The sequence below is a fragment of the Lutra lutra genome, chromosome 13 (assembly GCF_902655055.1).
Source record: "Lutra lutra chromosome 13, mLutLut1.2, whole genome shotgun sequence".
In the NCBI taxonomy this organism is placed as follows: domain Eukaryota; kingdom Metazoa; phylum Chordata; class Mammalia; order Carnivora; family Mustelidae; genus Lutra; species Lutra lutra.
The window spans coordinates 61,067,678-61,093,744 of NC_062290.1; the positions used below are offsets into that span (position 1 = coordinate 61,067,678).

Here is a 26,067-nt window from a genome sequence, read left to right on the forward strand (position 1 = left end):
TTTTTTAAAAACCACTTGGGGAACACTTGAGTCCTTTTCTTACCATCTGCTGTTCCGCCTGCAGGCAAGGACTGCCTCTTCCCACCTTGTGTGCTCCCAGGAGCAGAGTGAGCTCTGTGCCCTGCTTGGCTTTGCCCGGCAGGCTCCTTACCAACCACAGAGCTGTGTGTGTGTTTATTTTTTAGGAAAACCTGGACTGAAGGTTGGCCTGTGCCCCGTATTCACAACTTGCAAGCAGAATAACTGAATGATGGGATGGAAGGGGCCCTGAGAGAAGATGGGATTTGGTGGTCTTCAAACTCTATGTGGACTGGGATTACATGAAGATCTCCCCAGGTTCCAAGGGCACAGCTACAATGAATGGAATCAAGGTCCCACATGTGCCTTTGCTGAAACTCACGTGCCTGAGAAAGTACCCGAGAATAACCTCCTACCTTCTCTTCCACTTTGTAAGACAGAGTCCTACTCTTGTCCATTCTGAATCTTTCTTGGGTGTATGATCCAGAGGTGGAAAAACCACCGATACTCCAAACTACGGGACAATTAGGAGTACTGGTACAGGGAGGCCTCCCTTAAACAAAGTACCACAACCCAGCGCACTGCTCATTTAAGGGCATATATTGCCACTTACATTTTCTTGCCCTATTTAATAAGCATATTAAAAATTCAGAATACATTTGTATTATTTTAAGCAACTGTGTATTCATAGTAAAAGTATATTACATTAGGATAAACTGTGTGCTACTAACAAACGCTAGATTACACTAGAATAAAAGACTGGGAGAGAGAAAGTAGAACGGAAGTGTGATTCAAGAGAAGCCTTCTGTTTAGGATAGAGAAAGATGGTAAGAGCATTCACTGCTCCCACACTTCCAAGAATAGAATCAGATAATGTACAACAGCACATACTTTCTGGAACCCATCAGAGAACTGAGGTGGCAGGACAACCAACAAGCCTGAAATCCAAGGACCACAGGCCCCTCCCGGGAGACGAGCTGTGAGCCCATGCTCGCATGCACAGATGCAGGTGCCCCAGGAACCAGTAAGAATCCAGCCACGCGTCTTAGTGAACTGTTAAAGGCCAAGTGTGAACTAGAGTGAGGGTGTGGAAACTCTGCGAGTAAGTGTGTCTGTTGACTTCTCCAGGGGTCTTGCTAGGTGCTCGCAGGGAAAGACTGGGGACAGCCTCCCTCATGGTACAGGCATGGTGAAAGCTAGCACAGCCACTGTGGAAAGAGCACTAAGTCCCCCTTGGAGTTTTCTCCCCAACCTTCCTGCCAAACAAGGCTGAAGCGGCTGGGGGAAGGGCAGCAAACCCTGCCACTCTCAAAGAAGGGAAAGAAAAAAACCCCACCTCGGCCCTTATCATTAGAGGCCCCTTCACGCTGGTGAGGAAGCTACTTCCAAGACTCACTAGACAGAGCACAGCGGTACAGGACAGCAAGCCTACCACCGGCGCAGAGCCACAGCTGAAAGCAGTCTGCTGCCGGGGGCAAGGCCATGGAGGCGGCCCTCTCTGAGGAGTAGAGCAAAGCCTCCTGGCAAACTGGCAGAAGATGAAGAACATGAAGCCTACGGTAGGCGGAGGATAATGAAAGCAAAACCTAAACCAGCGCAATCCTCACTAGACTGACCCCAAACCTGGTCCTCTGAAGGCCTGGCAAATGAAGAGGTATGTTCATCTCCACACGTAAATGCTACTAACCTCAGTCTCTATACATGACACACAAAACAGCAAGAAAAACATTCGGTTTCTCTTCGGTGCCCGAAGCAACTGGGCCATTTCTGCCAGTCTTACTCTCCTGGGGATATTCTAGAGGGCAGGGATGGGTGGCTGCCCTCTGGCCACCAGATCAAGGCTTTGCTCCCAGGCATGGGAGCGGCTCAGCAGGCCCATCACCCCCAGCCCACAGGTCCCTGCCTGTATGAAGGCCACTCAGCATATAGTTGCACCTGATGCTGGACACTCCAGAGATGCATGAAGTTTTCGTTAAAAATCCTGAATATCTGGGGCGCCTGGGTGGCTCAGTGGGTTAAGCCGCTGCCTTCGGCTCAGGTCATGGTCTCGGAGTCCTGGGATCGAGTCCCGCATCGGGCTCTCTGCTCAGCAGGGAGCCTGCTTCCTCCTGTCTCTCTGCCTGCCTCTCTGCCTGCTTGTGATCTCTCTCTGTCAAATAAATAAATAAAATCTTTAAAAAAAAAAAAAATCCTGAATATCAGTTTCTTAGGTTCTTTTCTAGAGACTCACTAGGAATTTATAGGCTGCACAATTCCTGCCGAAAGGCCCTGGAGACAATAGTTTAAAAGGGCTACAAGTAAGGCTGTATAACTTTTCACTTCTCCTTTTCGATGACTCCCAACTACCATCTGCTCCCAAGTCTGCCTGGCATGGCATTTCCCTCCCCAAAGCTCCAGAACCAGGTAACCAGACAGCATCTCTGCTAGACGTTGGAAATGCCCCAAACTCAGCATCTCTGTCTCCATATCCCAACCTCCTATGTTCCTGCTGTTGCCTCTGCCACACAGGCCAGAAACCTAGGCCTCATGCCTTTGACCGCTCCCTCCTAAAACCCTCGTTTCCACCTTTCCAGAATGTCCTGTCCCCTCCTCTCCATCTCTGGACCACAATTTTCCACTGCCTCCCAACTGTTCTTGCCCCCGACCTCGTTCCCCTCCATTCCATCCCCCAGAAAGCGGACAGATGAGCTTTCCAAATACAGATCTGACCACAGTTCTCCTCTGCCTAAAACCTGTGAGTTTCCCTTGCCTTCACGGCAAACTCCAGTCTCTGTGGCGAGAGGTCTGTGCCTCAGCTGGCTGACCCCTGCTGGCTCCCCAGTCTCCCGCAGCAGCCCTCAGCTCATGCTGTGGCTGCGTGAACATGTGGTGTCCTTTCCTTCGTCTGGCCTTCAGGCACACCTCCGCTGTCTCACAGCCTCACCTTGCCCAAGCACTGCTCCTCCAGGAAACCTTTCCTTGAGGCTGGGCTCCTACACCACCCACGGCACCTCTCACACGGGACTGTAATAGCGCTTTTAAAAAATAAACAAAAACATCTGTTGAGCACTTGCTCTGTGCCAGAAACACTTTCTATGACCCCAGTTAATCCTTGCCACTCCTTGAAGGCAGAATAGTACCGTTCGTCCGAAGGACACACAGCTAACAAGGGGCAGAGCCAGAATTTGACTCGGAAGCCACACTCCTAGTAACTATGCAAGAGGGAGGACCCTTCTGGGGGCTCAGACCAGATCCTATCATAGTGGTACCTGAGGGCAGAATGGTCACCCGTCCTCTGATCTGACCGTTCTCTCTATTCTCCACACAGCACTCGCTGTTCTTTCAGGGCAACACCTCCTCAGACCCTCTTTGGAAGTGGCTGGGCAAACGCAATGAAATGTGATTGCTGTTAGCCGTTCCAGCCACCGGAGCTCTGCAAGCCTCCCGTGACACGCGTCCGACACCCTGGAGCTTACTGGGAGCTTCACCAGTATTACGGCATTGGACCCTCACAATGCCCCAGTGAGAGACGCTGGGAGGCTTCTTTCCATTTTACAGAAGAGGATGGTGATGCGCGTGGTGAGTCAGTGGAGAGGTAACACTCAAACCCAGGAGCCAGACCATGCTTTCTTCTAAAAGGCCATGTCTTTCCTTCCAGAAGCCCTTCCTGTGTCAACTGTCCAGCAGCACTCCAAAGAGCCCGCAGGATCATGACGGCACCAGCAGCAGCATGGACCACTCTCAGCATAAAGTCCCAGTGCCTCTCAAATGGGCTTTCCAGGCCTGGGGCAAGGTGGGTTCTGCTCACCTCCCCTGCCTCATTTTCAACCACTCCTTCATCCTCAGCATACAGCCACACACCCAGGCCCCAGCACAGAACGTTCTGGCTGCCTGAATGCCCTCACTCCACATCTTCTCACCCCATGCACACTATTGTCCTCGGCCGTCCTCTACTCATCCTACAAAGCTCGGATACCTCTCTGGGAAGCTTCTCCAGTGCGGATCAAAGCCCGTGATCATGTGCCCCTCAATTTTCTCTCATCCAGGCTCAAGAGTCCTGTTCCTTTTACTAGGCCTTGGGGACACGTTTGAGAAGCATCATGACATAGCGAAAGGACCTGGGTTCTAGTCCCAATTCTGCCACTAACTTGCTATGTGACCCTGACTGAGTCACATTTCCCCTCTGGGCCTGTTTCCTTTTCTGTAAAATGGGAAGAATAGTTTCTGCTCTGTCCAAATCAAAAGATGGATGGAAGGTAAGAGTGTGTTGTAGAATAAAGAGGACTTAAAAAAATGCAAAACAGCCCCACCAAAGCCTTCCTCTGTATAGCCATAGGAACCTTCTCTCATTAATCAAAATCATGTTCCTAGTGACCCAGGAAGGCCTCATGGTCGTAGAGTAAACCTTAGGACGGCACCTTGCTGTTATGTATACACCGCACTGCGTAAGTCAGGTTCCGGAAGACGTTCCCTTCCATCTTGGCTCGGCCATAGGAGCAAACGAAGACGCCTCCCTTCCCGTCCCGGAAGAGGCACTTGCGGATGAGGCAGCCCTGCACAGAGCTGGCCAGTGCCATGGCCTCCTTGTCCTTCTGCAGCTCCTGCTGCAGTGAGTTCAGCACGAGGCAGCTGGGCAGCTGAATGGATGCCCCTGGAAGTGGTGGGCCGAGAAAGGAGCCCCCCAGTACAGGGCGTGGGCCCTGCACTTGGTAGGACAGTCTGTATGTGAGCTGGTCCTCGTCCTCATCCTCACCACTAGGACTCAGGCCTCCATCGCTGCTGTCTGGAGTTTGGGCCACCCTTTCCCCGTCACTGCCCACCTCTGCCTCCTGTGAGCCAGCCTTGGAGCCTGGCTTTGGGGAGGTAGAAGCTGGGCTGGTCGGGCTTTGGCTGCCCTCAATGACAATGTCACAGGTCCTGGGACTCCAAGCCTGGTCCCTGCTCTCCAGGTCTAGGGACATTAAAGAGTCCGAGTCCTCTGTGGGGAGTACGCTGGGGGAGGACTTGATAAGCCCTACTAGATACTTGTAGGCCCAGTTCTTGTCTGCAGATGGGTGGCCCTCAACAGTCACAGAGTTGTTTTCACTGCCCACAAATTCACAGTTTTCCAGGACACACAGAGGCACATTGTGCAGGAAAACATGGGTGTTTTTGAAGGTGCAAAACTTCACTTGGCAGGTACCTGGGCCATGGACCTGGATGTGCCCATTCTCGAAGTTGCAGTTGTCAAACTGGACATGACCGGAGGTTGTCTGAGGAATAGAAAAGAGAAAGCAGATGAAACAGGGATAAGAACTGTTTTGTTAGTCAGTACTCTGTGCTTTAAGGAGGGTGGAGCCTGGAGAGGCCATTCATCTGGCTGATCCTGTTCTCCTCCTCCCTAAGGGCATGTGTCAGCCCGCGCTTAGGGGGACAGGGACAGGAAGCTTCTTTGAATCAGAGGGAGGAGAATTAGGAGTTGCCTGTTTTTCCCTCCTTCCAATCACAAAGGGACTGGAAATAAATAAAGGCAGGAAAGTTCACGCTCTGCAACAGGGCCCTTCCTAAAGACCTCAGGTCTCAGGTAAATTCCCCCAATATTCAATCAGTATCTAGTGAGAATATAAGCTTTGAGGGGTGAAGATGGGGATGAGGGAAGAAGCTGAATGCTCAGAGGGATGCTGGGTGAGACGGACTCAACACGGTAACACAGGAGGTGAACCAGCAGAGCATCACTCAAGGGAGATCAGGAAGGACAGGAACTGGCTGGAATTGAGCGCAACATTCCTGTGTCCCATGAAGGGCGAGGGAGTCCCGGTTTGGTGTCTTGGTTACATGAAGAAAGTGTGAGATCGTGAGGGGCCTCACCAGGTCTCACCTCTTCAGCACAGCTTCCCTGCACCACCCTCTCTCAGCCCTGGAGCACCCCACAGAACACCAGCTGGGCATGTGAACTCAGGACAGGGCCAGGAAGAAGCCTGAGAGCTGACAGGAGACAGACCACAAGGGGCTGAGCCCTACCTGGCCTGGGGCAGGCAGGTGCAGAAGCCCAGCCACAGGTTCTGGGAAAGAGTCCGGCCTGTGTGGCAATTGGCCCATATGTGTATGGGGGAGAGGCAGAACAAAGGAAGCAGGCTTTGTCCCTAAAGATGGGGACAAGGTGTGCTGCCACAGCCGGGCAGTACTGAGCAGTAGGTAAGACGGGCTCTGGAGTCTGGCTGCACAGGAGAACTCCCAGCTCGGCTTCTTTCAAATGTGTTACTTCAGACAGGACTTCATCTCTCTGAGGCTGCTTGTATGCAATACGGGGTTTGTCGGCTAACAGAGAGTGAGGAAAAGAGCCGGATGACCGAACATTAGCTACCGGGACCTGGGGTCAGGGACACAAAGAGCAGAGGCTCTGCTGAAGTGGGGAGGTGCTGAATCCCACGCACCACTCAGCCGAGCCCCTTAGCTCCCAAGCCTGGCTGAGAAGCCCAGTTACTCTATATTCCTGAAAAATAACTGTTTCCAGATTTCACCCTAAATTCCATCAGAAGGATATGAACCATAAAATGAGGGAGTGTTTCCTGATCCCACTGAGTAATCCAGACACATCCGTCCCTGAACCGTTTTTACATTCTCTAGCAGTGAGCACCCTGGAGAGCTTGGCCCAGAACTTACTCATCTTAACCCCTATAAGCTTCTTTATGGCTGACTTAATTTTTTCCTGCTGCAATTTAAATCCATTTTCCTCTTACTGGGTCCTCTTTGTAGGTGAACACCAGCTCTCTGGAGATGCAGAGCCATTGCTGGGGTTCTCCTCAGAAGTCCCTGAAAACCGCTGTGAAATCACCCTGGCCTTTGCGTTCTACAGGCAAGGTCATCCTAGCCCCTTGTCCTGTTTTCAGTTAAAAGATGATCACGGACGGAGCATTACTGTATGCCAGGCCCCACCCCCAAGCATCTGCAACTGTGCTTCTGAGGGAGAAGGAGAGGCTGAACCAAACATATTCCTCTAAGAGTGAATGTCGTAGGAAAAGCGAAGGCTCTTGAATCAAACTCTTCTTCAGGGTCTACAGACCAGCACAGGAGTTGTTCATCAGTCCTTCTGAACATTCTAGGCCTAAAAAACAGGCTTTTAAGTTTCCAAGGAACCCAGAATTATATTAATTTCAAAAGTACTTAGAATTTGAGTTCTAACCTCAGTAATTATCCACCTGAGGAAGTTACTTAGCGTCTCTGAGCTTTAGTGCCCTTGATCAGCAAAATGGGGATACCAAGTCTACTGTCTACCACCACTGTTTGTTGTGGGAAACAAAAGAAGTCACAGATGGAAAGTCACCTAGATTATGAGTATAGGCTTGGGTCCTAGTTCTGTCCCTTACTAAGTCTGAGACCCTTAGTTGTGCTGAGCCTCAGTTTTCAGTTTGCTCATCTAGAAAACCAGATGGCACGACCCCTCTCTCTCATGGCTGGAAAGCAGACACCAGGCACATGGTAAGTGCACTGTGGTCATATGATGATTATTACTAACCCGAGAGACCATGTGTTGTGACTGGTAGTCATAGTGGCAATATACTTATTAGGACAGGTTAGAAGTCCAGATGCTATAATGTTTCCAGACAATGTAAAGCCGTGGACTATTCTGCTGGGATCTACCCACATGTCAATACATACTTGGCTTTGAATACAGCTGTGCTCTGTGTTCCTAGAAGATAAGTGTAGGCTGGTATTTCCTGACCCTCTCCCCAGTCACCCCTGGTAAAAGTCTGACCTTCCCTAACCTTCCTCCACAGGGTGGGGGGCAACGGGCTAAAGGTCACTGGTCCTGCATAGCCTCCCCTGGCTTTGGGCATGAAGTGTTCTCTGCTTCTTGTCACCACGTGGCACATGCGCGGACCTGGATTTCCCACCTAGCTACCCTACCTGCAGAGCCAGTTCGTCCAGTGTGGAAGGAAAGAAGTACAAAGCAGTTTGGGTCTTGAGTCCTTGGCTTATTTTTTAATACAGTCTTGCAAAAAATAAAGCAGACTGTTGATCATTACTGATCCCTTACCCATTTCTCATCTGGTGCAGAACTCAGAGGAGTGTGTTATAGGAAAACAACAAAACCCTCAATTCCAAAAAAATGGGGTCATAAACCCACTGTGAAGAGGCCCAAGTCAGGCCCAGAGAGGCCATCCATCTGGATGCGGGCACCCACCTTAAACATGAAGGGGGAGAACCAGGCTGGCATGAAGACAAGGTTGCACAGGCGAGTGGTGGAGCAGTGCTGATCGATGCTGGCAAGCAGGGCCACCTCTCCCAGCTTGCCGTGCCCTACGATCTCCACAGGCACCTTCAGGATGATTTCACCCTGCTCTTCGTATACACCTGGAAACAGCACGATTCGGTCATACAGGCTGGCCATGGCCAAGGCGCTGCCCAGGCTGTCAAACTCATGGCCTGGCCCAACGCTCAGGGTACGGCGTTCCCTCCTCCGGCGAAACAGAGAAAAGCAGACAGAGGACTCCAAGTCCAAGGCGTTCTTGGTCCAGGTCTTGGAGGCAAGGTAATGCTGCTTGAAGGCCTCCCTCCAAGACTCAGGCTCCACGTCAGGCTGATTGGGCCAGTTGGGGTGGCGGCATTCGGTGCATCCCAGACACAGCTGCCGCCAGCGGGTGCCGTCGAGACTGAGGATCAGCTCGTACCAGGCCCTGCACACCAGGCTGCAGCGGCCCAGGTCGGGCAGGTGTAGGTAGGCTAGGATCATGCGCCACAGCTCCAGGGGGAGGCCGCCGGCCTCCATGGTCACCTGGGAGACAGACACAAAACAACAGAGGTTTTTGCTGCCCCTGCTTACAGCTCTCTTTCTTAAAATATTCCCTGCCTTCTCCTGACTCCAAGGGTATGCAAGGGAACAAGGCTTAGCCAGTCATAGGACTCCAATCCCTCAAATGGAATTCTCCCTTGGGATTTTTCTAGCTAGAGCCAGCAGGGAAGACTCTCTTTTCTCTTGGCCAGACACTCTGTGGGTATGACTCTGACCTGCTGTCAGCCATGTTCCCCACTTGTGGAGAAAACTTTGTGGTACTAGAGCCAAGCAGAAATGAGGAGATGAAAGATGAAAAGTGAAAAGGAGAAAGAAAAATGTGATCACAAGTGATCACAGATCACAAGATCTGGTGGTACAGATTCCAGATTCCTGAAGCTGCCGTGGAATCTTCAGTTCTTTTTTCAATTCTGAGGTATCTAATGACCTTCTAATAAATACCCTTTTTTGCTTTGTTTGATTTGGGTTTCTTTTTTTTTTTTTAATTTTTTTTTTAATTTTTTTTAAAGATTTTATTTATTTGAGAGAGAATGAGTGAGAGAGAGCATGAGAGAGGAGAGGGTCAGAGGGAGAAGCAGACTCCCCAAGGAGCTGGGGGCCTGATGCGGGACTCGATCCTGGAAGTCCGGGATCATGACTTGAGCCGAAGGCAGTCGCTCAACCAACTGAGGCACCCAGGCGCCCCTTGATTTGGGTTTCTATAACTTGTCACTAAGATTTTGGACTAATACAGAGGGAACCCACCTTTGGCCCACCTTTGGCTGCTACAGTCCTAGACTCTCAAGGAAGGGATTTCTATTTCTTCACACTAATAGGAGTAAGAACTGAGCAGTGAGTGTCCATCTGTCTGCCTCTCCTGTTACCAGATCAAATAATTTCCACTGTCAAAAAAAAAAAAAAAAATGATTTCCACTGTCTCCCACGTAAGGCGGCCTTAGGAAAGACTGATGCTGGATCATAGGCTGTGGGTTTTGGTCTTGGCTCTGCTATTAGATACTGATGCAACCCTACTGTCCAAAACACCTATCCTACTGGCTGCCCAGCCATCTGCCCCCTTGCTCTCTGCCCCCTTTCAACCAACAATTCACCCCACATATTTGGAGATGCAGGGCTCCCCGGGCTATGTCTGAAGAATAATACTACCCCAGACCCTTGGCAGCAAATAGCTGGACTCTGGTTCACTCCAAATCGGCCACTGAGATCTCCAGGGAAATAGGAGTTGCAATTTTAGAATCAAGTCGACTTCTGGGGCACCTGGATGGCTCAATAGTTAAGTGCCTTTAGCTCGGGTCATGATCCCAGAGTCCTGGGATCGAGCCCTGCATCAGGCTCCCTGAAGCGGAGGCCTGCTTCTCCCTCTCCCACTCCCCCTGCTTGTGTTCCTGCTCTTGCTGTCTCTCTGTCAAATAAATAAATAAAATCTTAAGAAGAAAAAGAAAAGGATCAGGTTGACTTCTTTCCTGAATAGAAGAGAATGAATGACTTCTTTCCCAAGTTATAAACTCAGGAAAAGTTGCTAGTGACCATTCTCTCTGCCGGGGTGGGAGTGGGGATGGGGCAGAAGAAGTTAGTCTACATGGAGAGAAGAATGAATCAGAGACAGTAAAAAAGGGCATAAATCAGAGACAGAGAAAAGGGCATAAACCAGGGGATCCCAGTTTCTCTTCAGCACTGCAGGTCATGGCTCCAGCCTCTGTCCAAAACTCAGCTTTAGCTTTGCCTTTTAAATTCCATCAGCTGGCTCTGTACTCTTGTTATAAATTCTTTTTGCTCAAGTTGGCTTCTTTGAATTCCTGTTATTTAAACCTAGCCAAAGCCCTCTCATTTATGAGTGTCCGTTTCCCCACCTAAACACAAGGGGACTGTGTTAGATGACCTAGAGCAACTTCCAAGTCTGAAACCCTATAAAGTCTCTAGACAAGTAGGAACTAAACTTGGAAACAGGCAGACTTCACAACAGACTGTAATCAAGTTGTTAACCTCTTCAAGGCCTTGGTTTTCCTCTCCATTTTATGAACATGATGATCATACCTGTCAGCTATCTAGGCTCAGGAAGGCTGGAAGCACAAATGTGTGACTATGTCTACAAGAATTCTGAGCTTCATCTTAACAGGTCTGGCTCTAACTCTACAGATTAATATTAGGGCCTGGGTATGTAGGTTTCTCTATAACGATCACCTCGTAAGACTTTCCGAAGTCCTTGACAGTGCTGAAGAAAAGCCACGCTCTGGACTGGTAAACATCACAGAACAAAGACTGGGCTCCTGGTAGCTGTGACTTCCTCACACGAACACTGCTTTATTCACAGCAGTCTCCGTGATACCTGTGTCTCCCGTTCTTCACCTCCTTCTTTAGCCATACCTTTTCAGACTTTTTCAGAGAAAACTTGTGGGATTGAGTCCCAGGTCAGACTCTATGCCCAGCAGGGAGTCTGCTTGAGATTCTCCCTTTTCCTCTGCCCCTCCCCTTCCCCAGGGAGACACAAACTCTCTCTAAAATAAATAAATGAATCTGAAAAAAGGAAAAAAAAAAAAGAAAACCTAAGAAAATATGCAACCTCAGGATAGGCAAAGATTTCTGAGAACACAAAAGGTACTAATCATAAAAGACAAAAAATAATGAATTGGTCTCTCAAAATTAAAATTTTCTGCTCATCAAAAGATACCATTAAGGGGCACCTGGGTGGCTCAGTGGTTAAGCCGCTGCCTTCGGCTCAGGTCATGATCTCAGAGTCCTGGGATTGAGCCCCGCATCAGGCTCTCTGCTCGGCAGGGAGCCTGCTTCCTCCTCTCTCTCTGCCTGCCTCTCTGCCTACTTGTTATCTCTCTGTCAAATAAATAAATAAAATCTTAAAAAAAAAAAAAAAGATACCATTAAGAAAATGAAAAGGCATTTGAAAGAATGGGAGTAAATCTTTGCAATGTACATACAGGACAGACAGCTCATATTCAGAATGTATCAAGAAATCCTACAGTTTAGTAATTTAAAAAATCCAACAAAAAATAGGCAAAGGTTTGAACAGAAACTTCACAAAAGAAAAACAAGCAGCAACAAGTTCAAGAGATGTTCAATGTCATTAGTATTCATTACCTGATTTGTATCAAAACCATAACGAGAGGGATGTGTGTCACACTCACTACAACGGCTGAAACGAAGAACACTGAAAGCATCAAAGCATCAAGATGTGAAGCTCCCAGAATTCTCATACATTGCTGGTAGGAGCATAAAATACTACAATCACTTTAGAAAACTGTTTGGTAGCTTCTTCTGCAATTAAACACACACCTATGCTATGACCCACTCCTAGGTGATTCCACTCCTAGGTATTTACCCAAGATAAATGAAAATGGACATCTACACAATGGTTTATAGGAGAATGTTTACAGAGGCTTTATTCTTAATAGTAAAACAAACAAAAAATCTGAAACCACCCAAATGTCCACCGCCAGAAGAGCGGATAAATAAAGCATGGTGTACGCATGCAATGCTACATTCTTCGGCAGTAAAAGGGGATGAACTACTGATATATATAACAGACAGGTGAGCCACAACAATAATGTTAAGCAAAAGAAACCAGTTGCAGAAGACAACATATTGTATGATTCCATACAGGTGAAGTTCAAAAACAGACAAAATCATCTACGCTGAGAAAACGGGAATAGCACTTCAAGGGGTCACATGGAAACTTCAGGAGTGAAGCAAATGTTTACATCTTCACTGCTGTGTTAGTCACACACATGCAAATATCTGAAAAAATTCACTGGACTGCATGCTTCTGTTCTGTGCATCTTACTGTATGTAAACTGTATCTCAATTTACAAAATAGTATAGATTATCATCTCTCCAAGCCTGATCTACACATCCCAGTTTATGGCACCATCACCTTCCACCTTGCCACCCCAGTCAGTAACGAGGGAAACCTCCCTGATTTCTTCTCTGTCGACTTCTCTCCTGCTCTCTCCCAGATATTCTCTCACATTGTGTGTTTCCACCTTCTTAAGCAATCTCAAATTAGTCCTTTCCTCTCTCCTTTCCCTGTCACGGAGTTGTTTCTGGCCTCACTGTCTTTGGTTTGGATTCTCAGCCGGTCTCTCTGCAACTAGTCCTGCCTCCTCCATCCAATCCACTTCACATCCAGCCACCAAGGGAAGCTTTCTAAAATGTAAATAAGGGTACGCCACTTGTCAGCCTAGAATTCCTCAATAGCTCCCCATGGCTTCCAGGATAAAAGTTAGCACAGATGACAGCTATGAGCTGGTCTATTTCTCTAGTTTCATCACTGATCTTCATCTCACCTACCATCTCTCTCCCAACAGCACCTTGCTCACAGGGCTTTTCTTCATCATCTCTCCTCAGACATCAAGCTCCACTTTTGGCTTCCCAGAGCTACCTGAAAATAGTTCTACCACAGCTTTCTTAAAGTGTGAATCAAAAAGAGTACATGGTGATTTGTATAGTGATTTGTTTTGAGGGAAACATCCTGCTAACCACTACCGAAATCAGAAAACAGAATTTTGTCAGCTACTCTAGAAGCCTCCCCATGTGCCCCAATCCAATTCTCCCCACAAAGGTAAAACATACTCCTGATTCTGTATTATCACTTCCTCTTTGTGGTTTCACCACCTAAGTATACATCTTTAGATTCTAGAGTTTGACTTTTGTCCTCAGGTTTTTAGTTCAATGTGTGTTTGGTTCTCATTCTACCCACAGGGTCCCCTTCCATCCCTTTCTTTTCAAGTTGCCTGTTGGAGAAGCTCAACCATCTGACCAGTCTCCGTCGGAATTTTGCTGACTGCATGCTTTCTCATGGGAGAGTTCAACTTGTTGCCCTGTCTTCTGTATTTTCTGCACATTGGCAGCTGTATCCAGAGGACTGATCAGACTCAGGTGCAATCCCTTTAGCAAGGGTACAAGTGGTATTGCATGTTTTTATCATCAAATGTCCATAAGTCTGGCTGTCTCTTTTTTTGATGCTAGTGTCCACTGATGCTCAATACCTAGATCCATGAATTCCCTGGAGGTAACAAAGTGGTGAGAATTCTAACTGTATCATTTGGTTGATTTCTTTGGTGAAGAAATTATATTAGGAGATGCTTCTCCTCAAATACCATTTGGTTACCCCACTGTACTGTACCCTTAGGAAAGGCCTCTTTCATTTTCTAGGTGTCGAGACAATGAATTGGTTCCATGCATCCATTATTCTTTGAAGGTAACCAATCTGTGTGTGTTTAAACTATTATGATGAATTCATGGATTTAAATCTATCTTACAGGTTTAAAGTCTTTGAAACTGCTATTCATACTGAAGCTCAAATTGAGACATCTTTGGCCTCAGTTTGGTTCCTCAGTCATTTTGACACAACCTCAGTAATCTTTGATAGCATCCTTGCCATGTGGTATGTCAAGATGTTCCTGGCTCAGTTTTTATATATCCTCCCAGACATGATATTAGACACTTCTTTAAGAAAAAAATTTTTTTAAGGTTTTATTTACTTATTTGTCAGAGAGAGAGAGAGAAAGTACAATGATGGGGAGTGACAGGCAGAGGGAAAGGGATGTGGGAACTCCATCCTGGGAGTCCCTGATGTGGGGACTCCATCCTGGGACACTGGGATCATGACCTGAGCTGAAGGCAGATGCTTAACTGACTGAAGGCAGATGCCTTACCCAGGCATCCCTCTAAGAAATTTTTTTTTTTTTTTAAGATTTTATTTAGTGGGGCGCCTGGGTGGCTCAGTGGGTTAAGCCGCTGCCTTCGGCTCAGGTCATGATCTCAGGGTCCTGGGATCGAGCCCCGTGTCGGGCTCTCTGCTCAGCAGGGAGCCTGCTTCCTCCTCTCTCTCTGCCTGCCTCTCTGCCTACTTGTGATTTCTCTCTGTCAGATAAATAAATAAAAAAAAATCTTAAAAAAAAAAAAAGATTTTATTTAGTTATTTGACAGACAGAGATCACAAGTAGGCAGAGAGGCAGGCAGAGAGAGAGAGGAAGGGAAGCAGGCACCCTGCTGAGCAGAGAGCCCGATGTGGGGCTTGATCCCAGGACCCTGAGACCATGACCTGAGCCAAAGGCAGAGGCTTAACCCACTGAGCCACCCAGGCGCCCCTAAGAAATATTTTTAATTGAAATTTTTATTGAGGTAATTATAGATAATTACAGATTCATATGCAGTTTTAAGAAATAATATAGAATAATCTCTTATATACTTTCTCAGTTGCCCACAGTGGCAACACTTTCCAAAACTACAATCACAACCAGCATAGTGACATTGAGACAACTTACTACCTTATATGGATTTCTTCAGTTTCACTTGGAGTCATTTTTGTGTCTGTTTGCATTACATTCTATACAGTTTTATCACCTGTGTAGGTTTGGGTATCCACTACCACAGTCAAGGCACTAAAAAGCCCTGATACCACAAGATCCTTCATGTTATTCTTTTATAACCACACCTACCATCCTGATGCCTCTTCCCTGTTCTTTACTTGTATTTTTAAAAAAAGATTTTATTTATCATTATTATTTGACAGAGAGAGACACAGTGAGAGAGGGAACACAAGTAGGGGAAGTGGGAGAGGGATAACAAGCCAGGCTTCTCATGTTGTTGGGAGCTAGATACGGGGCTCTATCCCAGGACCCTGGAATCATGACCTGAGCCGAGGGCAGACGCTTAACCAACTGAGCCACCCAGATGCCTCTCCTCTTCCCTGTTCTTAATCCTTTATAACCACTAATCTGTCTTCCATTTCTTTCCTTTTTTAAAGAAATCTTAGGGATGCCTGGGTGGCTCAGTGGGTTAATAAGCCTCTGCCTTCAGCTCAGGTCATGATCTCAGGGTTCTGGGATTGAGTCCTGCATCAGGCTCTCTGCTCAGCAGGGAGCCTGCTTCCTCCTCTCTCTCTCTCTCTGACTGCCTCTCTGCCTACTTGTGATCTCTCTCTGTCAAATAAATAAATAAAATAAAAAAATAGATCTTATTTATTAATTTGTCAGAGACAGAAAACATAAGCAGGCAGAGTGGCAAGCAGAGGCAGAGAGAGAAGCAGGCTCCCTGCTGGGCAAGGAGCCCGATGCAGGACTCAATCCCGGACTCGATCCCAGGACCCTGGGACTATGACCTGAGCCAAAGGCAGCCGCTTAATCTACTGAGCCACCCAGGCATCCCCTGTCTTCTATTTCTAAAACACTGTCACTTCCAAGATGTCACATAAATGGAATCATACAGTACAGAATCTCTTGGGATTGGCTTTTTTTTTTTTTCACTCAGCATAGTTCCTTAGAGATTCATTCACATTGTGCACATCACTAGTCCTTTTCTTTATAAAGCTGAGGCGCATTCCGTGGTACAGATGTGCCACAGTGTGCATCTGCAGAATCTTGACAAAGGCATTCACATATGTAACTCCAACCCATATAAAAAATAGGATATTACCATCACCCCAAAATATTCCCTCACGACTTTTCTGTCAATTCCTACCCCAAATCCCAAGGGGCAAACACTGTTGTGAATTTTCCAGCATGTTAGTTTTGTTTGTTCCAGAATTTCATATAAATGGAAACATGCAGTATGTATTCTTTTGTGCTAAGGCTTCCTTCACTTAGTATTACCTTTTTGAGAGTCATCTATTTTGTTGCATGTATCAGTAGTTCATCCCTTTTTATTGCTGAGCAATTATTTCATTGCATACTATATTGATATATTACAGGCTTAAAAAATCAATTCTCCTATAGATGGAAGACTGAACTGTTTCCAATTTGGGGCTATTATGAATACTGCTGCTAGGAGTATTCTTACACAAATGCTTTGTGGACATATATTTCAATTTCCTTTTGAGTGTGTTCACATCTATTTTTTTTTTAATTGGGTAATCTTTTTACTATTCAATATAGGACTTTCTAATACATCCTTTGCCAAATATATGTTCTGTGAATATTTTCTCCCAGTCTGTAACTTATCTTTTCATTTTCTTGATGGTGTCTTTTGATGAGAAGTTTTAAATATTGCTGAAGTCTAACTCACCTTTTTCAAATGACTGATCCCTTTCAACCGAGAAGGTTTTGCTAATTCCCTTGTTGTGAAGATATTCTCCTATATTTTCTTCTAAACATGTTGTGATTTAACTTTTATATTTTGATCCATGATCCATCATGAATTAATTTTTGTCATGGTATGAAGCAGTGGTTGAAATTAAGTGATTCCAGCACCATTCGTGGAAAAGAATCTCCTCTCCCCAGTTGGGTTGCTTTGGTGCCTTTGTTCAAAATCAAATGCAGTAGTGTGGGTCTATTTCTGGGTGATTTATTCAATTTCATGGATCTATTTGTTAATCCTTATGCTAGCACCAATCCTTATGCTAGCACCAAAGTAGCACTACATTTCTGACAATTTTCCTTTCCTTTTATGAATTGTACTTCCATCACACCTCATTAAAGTCTAAGAACTCTACTGCATTCTGGATCCTGAAGACTTTCTCCTATGTTTTTTTCTTAAAGTTTTATAATTTTACATGCAGGTCTGTGACCACTTTTGAGTTAATTTTTGATTAAGGTGCAAGGCTTAGTTTGAAGTTCATTTTGGGGGGCTTATGGTTGTCCAATAGTCCCAGTACCATTTGTAGAAAAGCCTATCCTTTCTCCATTGAATTGCTTTTGCACTTTTGTCAAAAATCAATTGAGCGATAGTACTTGGCAAGATGGTGGAGGAATAGGAGACCTAAATATTATTAGGTCTCAGGAGTTCAGCTAGATAGTTATCAAACCATTCTGAACACCTACAAACTCAATAGGAGATGGAAAAGAAGAAGAGCAGCAATTCTAGGAACAGTAAATCGACCACTTTCTGGAAGGTAGGACGGATGGAGAAGTGATTCTGAGGCAATACATGAGAAGATAGACTGTTGGGGGTAGGGGTAGGCTCTTGGCAAGTGAGAGAGCTGCACAACACAAAATCGGAACTTTTAGAAGTGAGGGGTGTTGTTCCAGAGGCTAACCAGAGGGCAGAGCCCTCATGGGGACAATGTGATCTCAGGACCTATGGGGTCACAAAAAGACCAAGGGTGTCTGAGTGTGGCAAAGCTCCCAGGCATCAGAGCAGGGAGGCCAGCTACAGAGACTGAGCCAAGGAGGGTCTCTCAGCTCGGGGTTACCTTAAACTATGATCTGAGGCACAGTCGGGCCACTACTCTTCGAGCAGGGACCCCATAAGTGGCAGATCCAGAGAGACTCCCTCCTTTTCCTCCAAGAGGAGCAGCACGGGAACGCGTGGCAGGAATCTGCTGGGTTTGGAGACCCCAAACAGGGCTGTGCACCAGAGATAGAAACGCCTGGTCACAGGCCAGGTGAGCACAGAGTGCGGCCAGAGATCAGGGAGATGGGAGTGACTGACTGCTTTTCTCTGAGGGCGCACTGAGGGGTGGAGCCCCGAGCTCTCGGCTCCTATGGGGTGGGAGATTTGGAGGCTGCCATTTTCATTCCTGTCCTCCAAAGCTCTATGGAAAGCATTCAGGAACAAAAGCTCTCGAGAATGAACCAGAGCAGATTACTTAGCCTGACCCCTGGCAAGGGCGGTGCAATTCTGCCTCCGGTAAAGACATTTGAGAATCATGGGGCAAGAGGACCCTCCCCCAGAAGATTAGCAAGAATATCCACACAAGACCAAGTTCACCAATCAATGAGAACTGCAGAACTCCAGAGTTAGGAGAAAGCAACACAAAGAATTCATGGCTTTTCCCCCATGATTCTTTAGTTTTTCAAAGTTAAATTTTCTTAATTTTGTTTTCTTTTTCTATTTAAAAAAATTTTTCCTCTTTCCTATTTTAACGTTTTTAAACTATTTTATCTTATCAATATCTTTTGAAAAATTTTTCATTGTTATAGTCATATTTTATCCCTTCCTTGTACTTAACCTTATTTTTTGTATAGATATAGGGTTTTTTTTCTTTAAAATTTTGGGATACAGTTTCTTCTAATAGCTCAAAATATACCTGAAATCTAGCACATGGCTTTGTTCTGGTCTCCAGCCTAATCACATTTTTTCCTCTTTTTTCAACCACCTTCTTATCAATTCCTTTTTAAGGATCTTTTTAAATTTTCATCCTTATAGTCATATTCCATCCCTTCATCATGTTTACCCTTATTTTTGTATATATATAAATTTTTCTTTCTTTAAAATTTTGGGAGGCAGTTTCTTCTAACAGACCAAAATACACTCAAAATCAAGTGTGTGGCTCTGTTCTATTCACCAGTCTAAAATATATATATATATATTTTTTTTCTTTTTTTTTCCCCCTTTCTTCTCTCCCCAGTATTGGGTCTCTTCTGAATTGTTAGTGTATATTTTTCTGGGCTCATTGCTACCTTTTTAGTATTTTGTTCTCTCATTCATCTATTCTTATTTGGATAAAATGACAAGGCAGAAAAACTCACCACAAAAAACCCCAAAAACAAACAAACAAAGAAACAAAAAAAACAAAAACCCAAGAGATAGTACCAATGGCTAGGGACCTAATCAATACGGACATTAGTAATATGTCAGAACTAGAGTTCAGAATGATGATTACCAACGTGCTAGCTGGGCTCAAAAAAAGCATGGAAAATACTAGAGAATCCCCTTCGGAGGAAAAAAGATCCCTTTCTGGAGAAATAAAAGAATGAAAATCTAACCAAGTTGAAATTTAAAAAGCTATTAATGAGGTGTGATGGAATATGGAGGCTCTTACTGCTATGATAAATGAGGCAGAAGAGAGAATTAGTGATATAGAAGACCAAATGATGGAGAATAAAGAAGCCGAGCAAGAGAGAGACAAACAACTAACGGACCACAAGGGGATAATTCAAGAGATAAGTGATACCGTAAGATGAAACAATATTAGAATAATTGGGATCTCAGAAGAAGAAGAAAGAGAGAGGGGGCAGAAGGTATATTGGAGCAAATTATAGCAGAGGATTACCCTAATTTGGTGAAGGGAACAAGCATCAAAATCCCGGAGGCACAGAGAGCACCCCCTCAAAATCAATAAAAATAGGTCCACAACCCATCATCTAATAGTAAAACATACAAGTCTCAGTGACAAAGAGAAAATCTTGAAAGCAGCTCAGGACAAGAGGTCTGTAACATACAACAGTAGAAATATTAGGTTGGCAGCAAACCTATCCACAGAAACCCAGCAGGCCAGAAAGGACTGGCATGATACATTCAGAGCACTAAACGAGAAAAACATGCAGTCAAGAATACTATATCCAGCTAGACTGTCATTGAAAATAGAAGGAGAGATAAAAACTTCCAGGACAAACAGAAACTAAATGAATTTGCAAACACAAACCACCCCTACAGGATATAGTGAAAGGAGTCCTCTAAGGAAAGAAAGAGCCTAAAAGTAACAGACCAAAAAGAAACAGAGACAATATACAGTAACAGTCACCTTACGGGCAATGCAATGGTACTAAATTAATATCTTTCAATAGTTACCCTGAATGTAAATGAGCTAAATGCCCCAATCAAAAGATACAGGGTATTAGAAGGGATTAAAAAAAAAAGACCCATTGATATGCTGTCTACAAGAAACTCATTTTTAGGCCCAAAGATGCCTCCAGATTTAAAGTGAGGGGGTGGAAAACAATTTATCATGCTAATGGACATCAAAAGAAAGCTGGGGTGGCGATCCTTATATCAGATAAATTAGATTTTTAAGTCAAAGACCATAATAAGAGATAAGGAAGGACACTATATCATACTTAAAGGGTCTGTCTAACAAGAAGATCTAACAATTTTAAATATTTTTGCCCCTAACATGAGGGCAGCCAATTATATAAACCAATTAATTAAAAAAAAATCAAAGAAACACATCAACAATAATACAATAATAGTAGGGGACTTTAACACCCCCCTCACTGAAATGGACAGATCATCTATGAAATAAAAGGCTTTAAATAACACACAGGACCAGATGGACATTACAGATATATTCAGAACATTTCATCCCAAAGCAACAGAATACACATTCTTCTCCAGTGCACATGGAACATTCTCCAGAACAGATCACATCCTGGGTCACAAACCAGGTCTCAACCAGTACCAAAAGACTGGGATCATTCCCTGCATATTTTCAGACCACAATGCTCTGAAACTACAACTCAATCACAAGAGGAAAGTTGGAAAGAACGCAAATACATGGAGACTAAAGAGCATCCTACTAAGAATGAATGGGTCAACCAGGAAATTAAAGAATTTTAAAAATTCATAGAAACAAATGAAAATGAAAACACAACTGTTCAAAATCTTTGGGACACAGCAAAGGCAGTCCTGAGAGGAAAATATATAGCAATACAAGCTTTTCTCAAGAAACAAGAAAGGCCTCAAGTACACAACCTAACTCTATATGTAAAGGAGCTGGAGGAAGAACAGCAAAGAAAACCTAAACTCAGCATTAGAGAAATAATAAAGATCAGAGCAGAAATCAATGAAATAGAAGCCAAAAGAACAGTAGAACAGATCAACAAAACTAGGAGCTGGTCCTTTGAAATAATTAATAAGATTGATAAGCTCCTGGCCAGATTTATCGAAAAGAAAGGAGAAAGGACCCAAATTAATAAAACCATGAATGAAAGAGGAGAGATCACAACCAACACCAAAGATATACAAACAACTATAAGAACATATTAGGAAGAACAATACACCAGCAAATTTGACAATCTGGAAGAAATGGAAGAAATCCTAGAGTCATATAAACTACGAAAACTCAACCAGGAAGAAATACAAAACCTGAACAGACCCATAACCATTAAGGAGATTAAAGCAGTCATTAAAAATCTCCCCAAAAAACAAGAGCCCAGGGCCAGAGAGCTTCCCAGGGGAATTTTACCAAACATTTTTTTTTTTTTAAGATTTTATTTATTTGTCAGAGAGAGAGGAGAGCGAGCGAGCACAGGCAGACAGAATGGCAGGCAGAGGAAGAGGGAGAAGCAGGCTCCCCGCCAAGCAAGGAGCCCGATGTGGGACTCGATCCCAGGACGCTGGGATCATGACCTGAGCCAAAGGCAGCCGCTTAACCAACTGAGCCACCCAGGCGTCCCAATTTTACCAAACATTTAAAGAAGAATTGATACCTCTTCTCCTTAAACTGTTCCAAAAACTAGAAATAATAGAAGGAAAACTTATAAACTCATTTTATGAGGCCAGCATTACCTTGATCCCAAAACCAGACAAAGACCCCATCAAAAAGGAGAATTACACTCTAGTATCCTTGATGAACACGGATGCAAAAAATTCTCACCAAAATACTAGCCAACAGGATCCAACAGTACATTAAAATGATTATTCACCATGACCAAGTGGGATTTATTCCTGGGCTGCAAGGTTGGCTCAACATCCGCCAATCAATCAATGTGATCAAACACATTAATAAAAGAAAGAACAAGAACCATATGATATTCTCAGTAGATGCTGAAAAAGCATTTGACAAAATACAGCATCCTTTCTTGATCAAAACTCTTCACAGTGTAGGGAAAGAGAGTACATACCTCATTATTATCAAAGCCATCTATGAAAAACCCACAGCGAATATCATTCTCAACAGAGAAAAACTGAGAACTTTTCCTCTAAAGTAGGAACAAGGCGGGATGTCCACTATCACCACTGCTATTCAACATAGTAGTAGAAGTCCCAGGCTCAGCAATCAGACAACAAAAAGAAATAAAAGGCATCCGAATAGGCAAAGAAGAAGTCAAACTCTCACTCTTTGCAGATGATATGATACTTTAAATGGAAAAGTCAAAAGGCTCCACTCCAAAACTGCTAGAACTCATACAGGAATTCAGTAAAGTGTCAAGATATAAAATCAATGCACAGGAATCAGTTGCATTTCCATACACCAACAGCAAGACAGAAGAAAGAGAAATTAAGGAGTCGATCCCATTTACAATTGCACCCACAACCATAAAATACCTAGGAATACATCTAACCAAAGAGGCAAAGAATCTGTACTCATTAAACTATAAAGTACTCATGAAAGGAATTGAGGAAGACACAAAGAAATGGGAAAATGTTCCATGCTCATGGATTAGAAGAATATCATGAAAATGTCTATGCTACCTAGAGCAATCTACATGTTTAATGCAATCCCTAGCAAAATACCATCAACTTTTTTCAAAGAAATGGAACAAGTAATCCTAAAATTTATATGGAACCAGAAAAGACCCTGACTAGCCAGAAGGATGTAGAAAAAGAAAGCCAAAGTTGGTGGCATCACAATTCCAGACTTCAAGCTCTATTACAAAGCTGTCATCATCAAGGCGGTATGGTACTGGCACAAAAACAGACACACAGATCAATGGAACAGAATAGAGAGCCCGGAAATGGACCCTCAACTCTATGGTCAACTAATCTTTGACAAAGCAGGAAAGAATGTCCAATAGAAAAAAGACAACAAATGGTGTTGGGAAAATTGGACAGCCATATGCAGAAGAATGAAACTAGACCATTTCCTTACACCACACACAAAAATAAACTCAAAATGGATGAAAGACCTCAATGTGAAACAGGAATCCATCAAAATCCTTGAGGAGAACACAGGCAGCAACCTCTTCGACCTCAGCCGCAGCAACAGAAATATTACCACAGGCAAGGGAAGCAAGGACAAAAATGAACTATTGGGACTTCATCAAGATCAAAAGCTTTTGCAGAGCAAAGGACACAGTCAACAAAACCAAAAGAGAACAGAACGGGAAAAGATATTTGCAAATGACATATCAGATAAAGGGCTAGTATCTAATATCTATGAAGAACTTAGCAAACTCAACACCCAAAGAACAAATAATCTAATCAAGAAACAGGCAGAAGACATGAACAGACATTTCTGCAAAGAAGACATCCAGATGGTCAATAGACACATGAAAAAGTGCTCAACATAACTCGGCATCAGGGAAATACAAATCAAAACCACAGTGAGATACCACCTCACACCAATGAGAATGGCTAAAATTAACCAGTCAGTAAATGACAGGTGTTGGCGAGGATGTGGAGAAGGGGGATCCCTCCTATACTCTTGGTGGGAATGCAAGCTGGTGCAGCCACTCTGGGAAACAGTATGGAGGTTCCTCAAAAAGTTGAAAATAGAGCTACCCTATGACCTAGCAATCGCACTACTGGGTATTTACCCTAAAGATACAAATGTAGTGATGCGAAGGAGCATGTGCACCCCAATGTTTAAAGCAGCAATGTCCACAATAGCCAAACTATGGAAAGAACCTAGATGTCCATCAATAGATGAATGGATAAAGAAGATGTGGTCACACACACACACAATGGAATACTATGCAGCCATCACCTCCCCCCCACCCGAAATCTTGCCATTTGCAATGATGTGCATGGAACTAGAGGGTATTATGCTAAGTGAAGTAAGTCAATCAGAGAAAGACAATTATCATATGATCTCCCTGATATGAGGAATTTGAGAGGCAGGGTGGGGGGTCATGGGGATTAGGGAGGGAAAAAATGAAACAAGATGGGACCAGGGAGGGAGACAAACCAGAAGAGACTCTCAGGAAACAAACAGGGTTGCTGTGGGATTGGGGGGAGGGATAGGGTGGCTGGGTGAGGGACACTGGGGAGGGTATGTGCTATGGTGAGTGTTGTGAATTGTCTAAGACTAATGATTCACAGACCTGTACCCCTGAAACAAATAATACATTATATGTCAATAAAATTAATTAATTAATTAACTATATAAACCCAGTCTTAAGGACCTTCCCTCTCTATTCAAGTTTCCTGCATCCATAAAGAAATTTTCATGTAGGAGCACCTGGGTGGCTCAGTGGGTTGGGCCTCTGCCTTCGGCTCAGGTCATGATCTCAGGGTCCTGGGATCGAGTCCCGCATTGGGCTCTCTGCTGAGCAGGAAGCCTGCTTCCCCTTCTCTCTCTCTCTCCCTGCCTCTCTGCCTACTTGTGATCTCTGTCAAATAAATAAATAAAATCTTAAAAAAATTTTTCATGTAGAAATTCTTGAAGTTCCACTGTGAATAAAAAATTAAACAATAAAAATCCCTTTTATTCCTGAGTTCATTTGTTTTGTAAATATAGCCCTTATGGAGTGTGGGGGTACTGGAATGAGAAAAGCTTGATAGGAGATAGACAACCTGGGATAGCAAGAATTGAGCACTGCTGCAGCTTATAGAGCTCAAGAGGAAAGAACATTTTTAAACCAGACTTGAAGACACTTCCCCTAACAGTGGTTCTTAACACATGGCTCTTGGTCCTCTACCTCAGAATCACCCAGGGCCTGTTCCTAACCCCACTTCAGATCTCCAGAATGAGAGTCTCTGGGGTAAAACCAATTATCTGCATGCTTACCGAGGTCCCTGGTGACTGTATAAAAAGGGCCCCCATCCCCCACTTTGACACAGCACCCTCAATAAACATATCTCCTCAGCTTTCACCCCTCTCGGTGATATGGCCCTCCCTGTATCATCGCAAAGTCAGAAGATCTGGACCATGTTGTAGGAGACCTTGAGCAAGTCACTTAACGCCCCGGGCTTCCGTTTCCTCATATATAAATTGGAGACCCTGATACTACCCCAGAGGATTTCTGCAACCATGAGGAGATCCAAGGTCCACTGTGTTGGGAATTAGTGCTTTTTACCAACTAGTCCCAGTTTCTCCTCCTGGGTTATTGATAGGATCGCACTGGCCCCTCCAGTGGTTGGATGGGCCACATGGCTAGTATTAATCAATGAGTTTTGAGCAGAAGGGGTGTGTGCTACTTCCGGACTAGAGACTTAACTGCCTATGCAAGATCATCCTGAGTTCTGCTTTTCTTGGGCAGCACAACTGGCAACATTTGAGACCATGGCTACTCTGGGAGGACAACCAGCCTCCCCATGCTAACCTGAAACAGACACACATCATGCATAAAACATAATCCTCTCTTTTGGGTTAAGACACTGAGAATTTAGGGACTGTTACTACAGTACAACCTAGGCCTTCCTGACAGAGCATGTGAAACTCTAAATGGCACTAGTAGGAAGCTCCCAGATACCCTGAGATGCCCATTCGATGGTTTGTCTGAAGCCACCTTTAGTGAACTTCCCAAGATTGAGCCAAAATCTAGCTCTTAGTTACTTCTTCAGTTGGTCTCAGTTCTGTTCCCCTGGAGCCACTGGAGTTCTGCTCTCTTATACATGTTGCATGGTGGTATAGGCCTTGGATGCCAAACCTGGAAGCTTGTACTCTGTCTACTGTAGGTTCCTCAGGAGGAGAGTGGCCTGATCAAAGCTCTAGTTCAAGGAGATGCATCCACGAGAGGTAA

At 44.7% G+C, this 26,067-nt stretch overlaps 1 protein-coding gene across 4 annotated transcripts in view; it reads right to left on the bottom strand.

Moving 5' to 3' along the window:
* Positions 1-26,067, bottom strand: part of FBXO10 (F-box protein 10) — a 69,658-nt gene that overhangs the window by 17,366 nt on the left and 26,225 nt on the right. For all 4 annotated transcript variants that reach the window (XM_047699388.1, XM_047699389.1, XM_047699386.1 and 1 more), the window contains 2 exons: positions 8,162-8,752; positions 4,416-5,249 (listed from right to left, as the gene is read on the bottom strand). In XM_047699388.1, the coding sequence (XP_047555344.1) occupies positions 4,416-5,249; positions 8,162-8,746 (1,419 nt within the window). In that variant the 5' untranslated portion in view covers positions 8,747-8,752. Of the gene's footprint in view, positions 1-4,415; positions 5,250-8,161; positions 8,753-26,067 lie in introns of those variants that run through there.